Here is a 12,238-nt window from a genome sequence, read left to right on the forward strand (position 1 = left end):
GCTTCTGAGACTATTACTTTATAATTATTTAAACTTTTGAAAACATTATTGTTCATCAGAATCACAAAACACATGTTTTTTACCAAATGGATATTCTCTGCCTACTTTCAAGTTATCACTGACTGAGAATATCCTTTTAGCCAGACAATCATTGCTGATCTCATTAGATTTTTCAAGCAGCAATGTGTGATTTGTTGTTGTTTAGTCGTTTAGTCGTGTCCGATTCTTCAAAACCCCATGGACCAGAGCACTGATTAGTGCTGGTTATTTTCATGAGCAAAGCACACTTGCTATCAGTAGGTGGAACTTTTTCTCTTGATCCATTCAGCTTCTAATCTTTGACCCACCTTGCTGACTCACTGTAGCTTATTTAATCAGTGGGGGAGAAATTCCTAGTAGTGGTAGCCTACCCCCCCCCCCAAGTGTTATTGCTCTGTGACCTATGGGTGCAATCTTCAGACCACAATCTGTTTTTGTGCTGTTCGTTGGTTGCTCAATTATCACAGCCACAATGCTGATAACTCAAAGTAAGTTCTTATTGCTTTTTCTTCTTCTAGCAATAAGATACTTTTTTATGCTGCACTATTGTAATACATGTTCAAAAACCAAGATTGAGCAGTGTTGTTGTTTTCTGGAGGAACGGTGAAACTCTGCAGATGTGTGTGGTTGAAATTTAAATTCCCTTGCGCATGTAGCTAAGAGAGATTTCTTTTTCAAATTAAAGGGAACTGCATATGCTGTGCCTTTATAAGGACTGAATGTGTTTTGTTTAACTGCTGGTTTGAGTTTATCAAGACACTTATGTGAGGCAGATGAAACAAAATACAGTAACAGAAGATATTAAGCTGAAATAAAAGGGAAGTGCTGTTAAGCCAAGTTGGTGCATTGGGAAGAAATTAGCACTACTATTTTTAAAATTAGCTGGGGGAGTATGTGCTAGCCCACTGAGCCTGCTTTTTGTCTGTGGTGAAGGTGATTCACAGTGTTTGTATTATTCCCTTAAAGCTTTAGCGAAAGCTAAAGTACTGAAGATTGCAGGCTTACATATAGGATATGTCAGTGAAATAGTAAATAACCTGGGCAATTCTTTGTATTAAGAAGGCGGCCTGATGTTATAGTCCTTTACTATCTTGGCTTAATTTAATATGATACATGCATCATTAGACCATGGAAATGGGAAAAGAAACAAAGCCAAGGAATCATTGTAGCTATATTTCAAAAGGGAAGTTGAATAACCTTCCTGTGTTCTGTGGTGGAATCTACACACATTTAAAAACCATTCTGAAAATGCTTGCTTTAAAGCATTTTTTTAAAAAACATTGAATTTTCCTTAAGGCTCACCATCACCATCTAGTGTCACATTGTATATTGCACTTAAAACACACTTAAAACATTTTATTTGCAGCTGTGTCTTACATCTTACTTCAGCAACTTTGTTAAAAGATTTGAAAATCTGGTTTAAGCACTAACATTTGACGGTTTGATATGAAAAACATATCAACATAGTTTGTTTATGATTTTCAATAATTTTACAATCATTTTAACATTTTTAAACTCTACTTCCTTTCCCCTCTTTCTGAGGTTCCTTAACTTTATTTTTAATATTTTCTGCATATCCAAATTAACTTAATTTACTCATTTATTCATCTACTTTAAATATATACTCTTATAAAACTGCAGGCTATTATCTGTTTACAACTTGCTGTAATTCCATGATTGTCACTGGTGCATTCAAAATTGTCATTTTATCAATTGGCATTTTAGGTATTCCACTGTCCTCTAGATATTTTTTGTATTTCATCTAAATTGCCCTGTTCCACTTGTTATAATTCTGTATAAAAACTCACGAATTGATCTCTTATGTCTTTAGGATTTTCCACAACTCTACCTCCTATATTAATTTTATATAGGATTTCTCTTGCCTTTTTTTTTTGCTATACTGATAATTTCCATGGTTTATTAGCCTTAAGGTATAGAAAGAGAAAGGTGAGCTTGAACAACTGAATCCTATCTTAAAAGCCATAATCCATGGAATAAAAAAAGAGTTGTAATGCTCTAAACTGCTTGAGCCAGTTTAGTTGAACATATTACTGTACTCCTAGTCATCAAATCAGGATTGTACTTCCAGCAGAAAATTGTAGCGTTTATATATTGACTGTGAGTCCTGGAAGACCTGCTCCGTGCCTTTTCCCACCTGGCCTGGAAGGAGGGCAGGACCTTGACTGACTCCAGCTACAAAAGCTGAAGCTGCTGAAGAGGCCAGACACCATCTTGACAGGCTCATAGTTAAATGTGCATTCTGTAGTTCACCTCCTTTGTGATGTTTTATTTCGAAATCTTTAAGATAACATTTTAGTTTCCTGTTAATTATGTTGCTTTGAATGTATACTTTATATTCAACTTTCTTGTGTAATATTTTATTATAGATTGTTTTATGTGAAGTTTTAGTGTAGGTTGTAAACCGCTTTGAGCTGTTTTCTTAAAAATATAGTCGTATAGCAATGAGACATGAATAATAATACTGATAATATACTACTACTACTACTACTAATTTTGCACTTAAATACAATTCTATGCATTATTCTTCAGAATTTCCTGGCTCTTATGGTGCCAGGGAATATGCTTGCCACTTGCATGAGAGCATTATGCATGCATAATTCTTGGTCCCCGCCACTTCTGACCCCTCTATATTTTTCTGCAATAATTGGGGAAGGACAGGGTAAAGGTACCTTGTCTTCTCATCCCTTCTAGCCCCAGTGCTACAGAAGAGCCCTATTGGATCTGAACCAAAGGCCCACCTAGTTCAGCATCCTGTCCTGTTCTCATAGTGGCCAGCCAGATTTCTCTCTTTTTGCTATTACTGCAACTAATAATTATGATAAGTGCTTATCATTACTTATCTTATTTATAAATTGCTTCCTGTGAAGCACCTCAAAGTTATTTCAAATTACAATAAAAATATGCAAAACAACTACATAAAATCCAATACAGATGGTGACAAGGATAAAAATTCCACTTGGAAGTCTTGTTCAAAGAGGAAAGTCTTTAACATGTAGCCTGAGGACAAGGAATGGTGTCTGTCTAATATGTAGGGGAAGTACCAAATGGCAGGTGTTGCCACGCTAAAGACTCAATTTTGACATCATGCGCAATGAACCTCTTCGTAGAATGGCCTCCTCAAGGTGCCCCCTTCTGCAGAATGCAGTCATTAGTCAGGTATATAAGGGATAAGACAACTACCTCTGTGGAACCCGCAGGCAGGAAGTGATTGCAACATCATCCTCTCCCCTTGTGATTCCCAGCAACTGGTATTCAGAGGCAGAGTACTAGAGGTAGGGCATAGCCATTGTGCCTGGTAGCCTTTGCTACCTTTATATCCTCCATGGCTTTGTCTTAATTTATTTCCACTCTGACAATAAATGATTTTTAGGGCCGTAACTTGCAATTACTTCATTTCAGCCAATTTGTATTGTCTCAACTTTTTACATGCATGTGTAAAAGACTATTCCTATCATTGTCACATAAAACACCCTTCGAGTCCAATTTCTGCCTCCCAAAGGATCCTTTTAGCGGTGGTCGGAATTGTTTGCCCCTCACCCAGACCCTTCTGACAGTGCTGGGAGCTTGCCCCCCACTGCAAATGATTTGTGGGGAGTTACTTGTTTTGTGATGGACTGTTGCTTTTCCTAAAAAAACAATAAAATATCTGGCATTTTCTTTCTTTATAACAGGAAGAGGCTTCACCATATTCTCTGCTTGACATCTGCTTAAATTACCTAACTTCCGACCTAGAGAAGTTTTGTACAGAAAGGCATGATGGTTCACTATGTTTGCAAGAGCCTGGAATATTTCCACAAGAAGTGGCTGACCGATTGCTGCGAACGATGGCATTTCACGGTAAACGAATTCACCTGGCGGTTCTGATTAAATGGAATGTTTGGAAATAGTGATTTGATTTACCTGCATGTTTGGACACATGACATCGTTCTTTGGCGCTGCTTCAGCAGCTGTGGCACAAGTCAGATTTGTGCCATTAGATCTAATTGAGCCCTCTGGGTTAGGCAAGTAAGGCAGAGTCACAAGACTCTGCTACACTTAACTACTGAAAATTCATTTGTGCTGTTGAAAATCCTGGATGCAGAGTTGTACTCATTTCATAATATTTAGGGCTCAGTTAACTTCAGTATCTTTCCCTATCATGTCCCCTCTTTGCTTACATCTTTCTCTGCTGGAAAAAAAGCCCTTGCATTGTACAGTTGAGACTGCACATTGGTTCCATGGGAGTTGTATGGGCACTGCGAGCTGGATCCTGTATGGCAAGCTTACCTTTTCTATGCTGAAACTTGGCATACATTGTGGGTACCAAGCTTCAGCATGGCAAATGGTAGGATTATGTTGATGATGTTTCTCCAGTACCACATGACTGTTGAAACCACTCTTGAGGAGGGGAAAGGAGGTTATCAGAATCAGGAGTGCATAAAACTCTCTCCTCTTCTCTGACAAGCCTGTCCTTCTGTTCTAGGCCCAGTCCCTTTTTTCCAGTTTAAAAACAAAATCTGTGGTAAGTTTGTTTGTTTACAGTTCTTCCCTCCCACCCCAGGACTGCTGAATGAAGCGACAGTGGGCATTTTTCGAGGGAATCAGATGCGCTTGAAACGAGCTTGTATCCGGAAAGCAAAAATCTCTGCAGTGGCTTTTCGGAAAGCGTTTTGCCACCATAAGCTGGTGGAGCTCGATGCCACTAAAGTGAATGCAGACATTACGATCACAGACATCATCAGTGGACTTGGCAGCAATAAATGGATCCAGCAAAACCTTCAATGCCTTGTGCTGAACTCATTAACTCTTTCCTTGGAAGATCCCTACGAAAGGTGCTTCAGTCAGCTGATGGGTCTCCGTGCTTTGAGCATTACCAATGTTCTCTTTTACAATGAAGACCTAGCAGACGTGGCTTCACTTCCCAGATTAGAAAGCTTGGATATATCCAACACCTCAGTCACCGACATAACTGCACTGCTCGCCTGCAAGGATCGCCTCAAGTCTCTCACCATGCACCACCTGAAATGCTTGAAAATGACAACCACTCAGATTCTGGATGTCATCAGAGAGTTAAAATTCCTGAATCACCTTGACATTTCGGACGATAAACAGTTCACATCTGATATTGCACTTCGTTTGTTAGAACAGAAAGACATATTGCCCAACCTTACATCTTTGGACATTTCAGGAAGGAAGCATGTTACTGATGAAGCTGTAGAAGCATTTGTTAAACAGCGACCCTCAATGCAGTTTGTGGGCCTGCTGGCTACGGATGCTGGCTACTCATTATTTCTCTCTGGCGAAGGAAACTTAAAGGTTGGTATTTGTTTGTTACACAATTCTAAATAGCTGTCAACTAAGTTTGACTTGCCGGGGGGCGGGGCTCAGAGCTTCAAATCCTGGTGATTAATGGGTCAGTTCTAATGGCAGTGTGTGTGTGTGTGTGTGTGTGTGTGAGAGAGAGAGAGAGAGAGAGAGAGAGAGATCATTGGCTTCAGAGTGCTGCTAAACCACTGAGCCCCTAGATCAGCAAAAGGTCTACTACTCTGACAGTGTCATCGTTCACATTTTGCAGCATGAAAAGAACTAAATCTGCCCCCTCCACCAAATCTTGCAGCTGGGACTGAGGTGGAGCCCTGCAGGCTTTCCTCGTTTCCAAAATGTATTGTTGGGAAATCAAGCCACTGCCACCCCTGTCTCTCTGTCTCTCAGCAGCAATTTACTGTATTCTGCTTGTTCTACTGCCCTCTTTACTCTGGGATTCAGTTGGTTGGTTCACTAAGGCTCATAGCTATCAAAGTTTCCCTTTTTTAAAGGGAAATTCCCTTATTCCGAATAGGATTCCTCGCAAGAAAAGGGAAAGTGGACAGCTATGCTAAGGCTCTGGGCACTGCTTCTTCCTCGTATAAACATCACTCGTTGCCTGTTAGATTGGGTTACTGTTGTTGTTTTTTCATCGTAAGTTCCTCAGAGGTCTCAGTGGGGACATATGACAGGATAGAAATTTCATAAATGCATAGTAAAATTATGCGCATGTAGAACATGAATCAAAGCAGCAGGCATGCCACCCCATTTTCCTGAGAATCTTCCACTCAAAGGTATTGCTACAAAAAACCTCTCAAACGGCCCTTTCTGCGTAGGAAATAGAGGCTTGTTTAGAGGGGAAATGGCACGTGTGCATGTATATTATTATTTCCTTTTTCTTTTTCTGCTCCTTAACAGTTCTTGAGGAAAAACTGTGGTGTATAGGTTTTGAGGGGCATTATCTGATTGTTTTGCAGTTTCTCTGAGATGCCGTTTTTAAGAGTAAAAGTTTAAGTGAAATGCAAGTGCTCATAGATGGTGTGCTGTCTTTGCCCCTGTAGAACACAGCATGAGAGAGGCTAGTCCCCCAAGAGTGCTTACCTCTTCTTCTGCAGCCTCATTTGTCACTTTCCTTTCCTTATGGTGTATAAAATTAGTTAACCTGTTCTTAAAAGCCCCAGCACCACAGCAATGACCATAAGTTCAGCTGCTTTTATTGGCTGGGAGAGGACGATTGCTCAGCTGTTCCCACCACCCACCACCTCCTGCCAAGGCGCACAGCAGGGAGAAGTGCCTGGTGCTGTGCTACTCTCCTTGAAGAAATGGATAATAATTCCTTGCCCAGCAGCAAAGGCAATGGTGAAATGGTCATTCTGTACCTGTTAGTATGTTGTCTTTTGCAGCCCATGATCAACGTTACCTCTCTGCCTAGTTGATAATTCTTGAAATACTGCATCTACATTTATAGAACTGTACTGCTCAGTTAGGTCTGTAAAGACATGATTGGTAGCAATTTGTTAGCAGTGCATACAATATATAAATGGCACTGTAGATTGCATGAAGAGCGAAGACTGTTTTACTTATGCTTGATTGTCATATAAAACTGAGTGGAAACCTCAGTTCAGCAGAAATTGTCATACAACAACAAGAACAAGTAAACCTTGAAACATTTATATTATTTAATTACTTCAACTTTCTTTTGCCACTACTGCAAACTCAGCGATGGAAAGAGGAGAAAATGCTGACAAAAGTGGACTGGCAGATGAAATTATTAGAGTATGCAGAGATGGCAAGATTGACAGGGAAAATCAGAACTCAGGAGGTTCAAAACTTCAATAGGGAATGGGACAAATATAGACTGTACTTAAAAGAACACTGTAATCACTTGAGTTCTATGACAGGCTTTTAGTAACTCTTGCAATGTTGGGATATTTTGGAGGACCATAATGTGGAAGAACTATAATATGCAATTGATTTAGATATGTAAAGCACCCATAGAGGGGAGGAGGGAGGTCCTAAGATTCAAAAGAATCTTGTTTGATTTTAAAGTTTAAATGTAGTAAATGTGAAATTTATTTTGTAAAATCAATAAAAAGTATATATTTTTAAAAACTACTGCAAACTCCAGTATGTTCTCTAGTATTTGTTCTTCTGTTCAAGGTGTCTGGAGAAGCCAATGAAACTCAGATTTCCGAAGCTCTGAAACGTTACAGTGAGCGAGCGTTCTTTGTGAGGGAGGCACTCTTTCATCTCTTCAACCTTACGCATATTATGGAAAAAACCAAACCAGAAATTCTAAAGGTAAAGCTATTTGAGACTGATAAGATATCACCCTCTGCAGGCATCACTTTGTAAAGGTAACCTTGGGCTGTCTTCACTAAACTGCAGATAAAATCCAACAAAATGTGCATGCACGCTGGTAAATTTGCAGGGGGTAGGGAGAGAAAAGAGTATACAATAAAGGTAAATAGTCAGAAGTTCAGATAAAAATGGATATACTATTTACATGGGTTATACTTACTTGAGGGGCATGAGGGATGTGTTGTGCAGAGAGAGAGAGAGAAGAGAATTAATAAGATTGCCACTGGCATCGGGTTGGCCACTGTGAGAACAGGAAGTGGCGCTAGATTGGCCTTGAGTCTCATCTGGCAGGGCTGCTGTTACATTTTTGTGATGAAATGGTAGCCCAACTCCATTTAGTTCTGTCTTTGAATGTGGGTCACTGCCAAACAGCTGTGACCGAAAGTAGAGATTGCTGAATCCTCCCCTCCCCTCTGTCTTAGTGGTTCAGCATGGCTGGGAGGTGGGGAAGAATGCCTGGATGTAATCTAATGTATATGATCAGAAAATATATGCAAGGAGCACAATATACCTGCAGGTGAGTACTCTGGGTTTTCCTTCTCAAACGTTCCTCAGACAGAATTTCTCTCCCACTGCCATAACAGTTTCCTCATAATTGCCACTCCTGGCAAATAAGAAGGAGAAAGGAGAGGGCAGGCCATCTGACTGATGTAGTCTCCATTCAGGGAATGAAATGGTTGCTCTGTTCCTCTTTGCTTTGGAAGTTTTAATGGTACTGCAACAGGTTTTGGGTGGCAATGTGTAGATCTGTAGCAATGGCTTGTTTAAAAGGCCTCAGGACGAGTTAAGCTTACTTTGCTTAGGATATTAGTGGCTGATTCTGTGCATATGACTATGTGTATTAGGAAATTCTAATTTGACCTGTTTTGATTGATTCTTCCAGCTTGTAGTTATTGGGATGAGGAATCACCCTCTGAACTTGCCAGTGCAATTAGCAGCGAGTGCCTGTGTGTTTAACTTGACAAAACAAGATTTAGCTGCAGGCATGCCAGTTAGGGTCCTGGCAGATGTCACTCACTTGCTCCTTAAGGCCATGGAACACTTTCCCAATCACCAACAGGTAAGCCTCCTTTTCTCTTTCAAGATAAGGTGCTTGAATATTTCTGAACGCTGAACTTTTTTTAAAAAAAAGTATTTGAGTTCAGACTTCTTATACAAGATGAAATTAATGAGATGAAGAAACTAATGTTAAAACTGACTGCAAAGAACAGAAGTGAATGATGTCTAGTTGGAAATGTCTTCAGGCCAAATGGTTTCTGCTTTTCGAAACCATAAGTTATCCAATGTTAATCAATCTCAGGGTAGACCCATAAAAATTGATGGACCTAATTGGTCATATGCATTAATTTCAATGGGCTTACTCTGAGTATGCTAAATATTGAAATCAACCCTGTGGATAGAATTCAATGTCACACTGTGATGAATGTTCTGCCTATGCAAGTACAGTAAGCCTGCAACTTGCTAACATTGAACTTGTACTCATTGAGCTCTGGTATACCTATGAGGAGGAGGAGACTGCAAGCTTTTGTTTCTAATTTAAATTAGTTGCATTTCTTAGCGCACTTGAAATCATTTTTATTCAAGAACATCTTTTGTTACTGGTTTTTAAATCTGTGTATATAACTAACTTTTATAAATCCTTTTAGGCATGCTCCTTTTTATATATAGACTACGTTGCTGGTATCTTAGTATTTTTATATATACTTCTGTAAGTCACTTTGTGAGAAGATTTTATAAATAATAGAGTATAATTCAAAAAAGTAAATTAAAAAACTTAAGTGCCTGGTAGACTCTGATAAATTATAAAGGTATATGCACCTGTTCACACCATCTTGTTTCACTGTATTTCACTTCTAATCAAATACATTTGCAAATGACATTATCAAATCATAAAAGGAATATTTGTGATTACTTAGATTCATTTTGAAAGAAGGAAATGCTCAAAATTCCTGCATGAGAAATATTCTGTTCTGAACCTTGCTTTGCTTTTCTGCAGCTGCAAAAGAACTGCCTTCTGTCACTGTGCAGTGACAGGATACTTCAGGATGTTCCATTTAACAGGTTAGTTTTACCTCCCAAGTTACAGAGAAGTAGGGAAAGTATTTCAGGTTGTTGAATGTCTTATGTCTCATTGCTTAGCAGTTTGCAAACTGCTTATTCCTCCTTGGAATATAACAAATTCTTATCAGAACTTGGGAACCAATTATTAAATAACTGTAACAGTTTAATTTTGACTGCATATATACACTGTTATGAAATACATGTGTCCGTTTGCTAGATCCAGGTGGATTGCCATTTTCTTTTTGGATGCTGGTTTTAAAAACTTGGTTCTAAGCAAGGGTGTACAGTTTGACTGCACTGTACATCAAGAGACTGTGGATTTTGTGGATTAATGAAAGTGGCTTGTATCATATGCAGAAGTCTGCCTAGTAGGGATGGCAATACTTAAGCATAAATGCCAATGAAGATTGTTACCTGCCAACTTCTGACTACGTTTGAGCCATTGTCCCTATTTATAGATATTAGAAAATCCACCTACTACCTTATGCTATAGCAGCGTGTAATTACATGCTACCTAAAGACGTGTGCATCATAGCTCTTGTAATCTCACTTTTAGTGCAAACATTTCTAGCCTTTTTTGTTTTGAGCACTTACTGGAAAAGGTTTGGAAAGGGGGATGGATATGGTTTCCAGAAGTTGTTCTCTCATGATTCGTGTGTCCATTCCCTCTTACTCTAGTCTCTGCACTCTTTCCTCTTTTTGACAAAGAGATCTGAATCTCTAACCCTCAGTAATACAAGAAAAGTTGTTTAATTCTCCCCTTGGTTTTTTGAGCGTATGTGGATGTACAAAGCACATGTTTTCCCCAATAATAATATTTTGTTGTTGTTGTTAGTCTGAGCTGTAGGAGTGAAAGTGTTGTTGGTTGTGCTTCAAGTCAGACAGCACAATGGGGGAGCAAGGAGCAAGCACACATTCTTGGTGTGTTGAAAACTGCCCCCCCCCCAACTTTATGGGTAGCCTGAAGCATAGCAGTGGCTTTGGCAAGCCAGCAGGATGAGAGTATAACCCTTGGGAAATATGCTACTGATTCTGACCACAAGCAGATTTGTATGACCTGGGAGGAAGATGATGTTGGCACGGAGCCAATGCAGGTTGGTTTGCTGACTTTGTCACACCACTGAGGCTTTTTCTATCCCTCCCCAGCTGAAGTTCAGGGAGTTTGTGTCCCCAGTGTGTGTGTTTTAAGGAGACTGGGTGCCCATTCCTCCTTGCTTCTCGAAACATCAAGTCTTTAGCCTTGTGGCTAAATTCTATATAGGTACAATGGTACTACAGGTACTATATAGGTTGTGACAAATCATAAAGCACAATGCAGAACCCAGCTCCGTATCTTTCAGTCATGAGGAATTGCTAAAAAAGTCCATAACTACCCATGCCAAATGTGTCGGCTTGGTAAAAAACCCTTTCATCAATCACTGACAAATTGGGATTTTTAGCACTTGTTGCTTATCAGCTCAATCCAAGGCCATCCCCTGAAGACGGAGACAGTGGGTGGTGCGAAGACCAGCTCTATCACGTTGCTGCGCTGAAATGTCATGCTCCTTTTACAGTCTGATAAAGAAAACCAAAAGGAAGCCATTTTGCTTATTATAAGTAGATAAGGCTGGTGTTTTAAAGTTCTTCTGTATACTTTCGTCCAGTGCTTTTTTTTCTGTGGGGATGCAGGGGGATGCATACCGCTAAACATTTTGTGAATCTTTGTACTTTTGTCCATTTACTATATTTATTTTTCCCGATTTGAACTATTAAATGGTGATTTTCAAAACGAGAGTACCCCTAAACATTTTTTTGTAGCAGTAACTTAGTCGCTTCTATTTTGCTCCAATAACAGATGGTATGGTTTTATTCCCCCCACCCCCAGATTTGTGAACTTTCCTTTGCCTTTCAGGTTTGAAGCAGCCAAGCTGGTCATGCAGTGGCTTTGTAACCATGAAGATCAGAATATGCAGAGAATGGCAGTGGCTATCATCTCCATTCTGGCTGCAAAGGTGGGATATTTTATTTTATTTGTTTTAAAAACTTGTTTCCTGCCCTTCATTGTAAGACCCCAGGGTGGGTTACAGCTGTAAACACCTAAAATGAGAAGCATAAAACACAGTTAAAGATCAATTTTCTGCTGAACAGTTTCCCGGAGTGAAAAAGGGCCTGGAGAAAAAAACAAGCCTTCAATTGGTGTTTAAAATGAGACAATAATGGCACCAGCCAAGCCTCTAGGGCCAAGGTAGCTCTCTGATAGTGTCAATGACCCTCTGACTTCCCTCCCCACTGGCACTATCAGCAAGGCCTTCCCAATCACTCAACTCATGGGCAGGGACAGTATGGCGGGAAGCACTCCCATCAGGTGCCTGGATTCCAAGCCATGGAGGGCTCTCTATGCCAAAAGCATGTAGCAAATAGGAACACACATCTTTTAGGACTTGATGCTATACGGTGTCCAAATGTTGAACCTAACAAAAGTCTGGCATCTGCA

The 12,238-nt window shown here is 39.8% G+C and overlaps 1 protein-coding gene across 3 annotated transcripts in view; it reads left to right on the top strand.

The window, feature by feature from the left end:
• ZYG11B (zyg-11 family member B, cell cycle regulator) overlaps positions 1 to 12,238 on the top strand; it is a 44,291-nt gene that overhangs the window by 22,088 nt on the left and 9,965 nt on the right. For all 3 annotated transcript variants that reach the window (XM_083742625.1, XM_083742626.1, XM_083742624.1), the window contains 6 exons: positions 3,732 to 3,897; positions 4,601 to 5,355; positions 7,504 to 7,644; positions 8,588 to 8,764; positions 9,701 to 9,765; positions 11,657 to 11,756. In XM_083742625.1, the coding sequence (XP_083598751.1) occupies positions 3,885 to 3,897; positions 4,601 to 5,355; positions 7,504 to 7,644; positions 8,588 to 8,764; positions 9,701 to 9,765; positions 11,657 to 11,756 (1,251 nt within the window). In that variant the 5' untranslated portion in view covers positions 3,732 to 3,884. The remainder of the gene's footprint in view (positions 1 to 3,731; positions 3,898 to 4,600; positions 5,356 to 7,503; positions 7,645 to 8,587; positions 8,765 to 9,700; positions 9,766 to 11,656; positions 11,757 to 12,238) is intronic.

This window comes from Podarcis gaigeae (assembly GCF_964106915.1).
Source record: "Podarcis gaigeae genome assembly, chromosome: 6".
NCBI classification, from domain to species: domain Eukaryota; kingdom Metazoa; phylum Chordata; class Lepidosauria; order Squamata; family Lacertidae; genus Podarcis; species Podarcis gaigeae.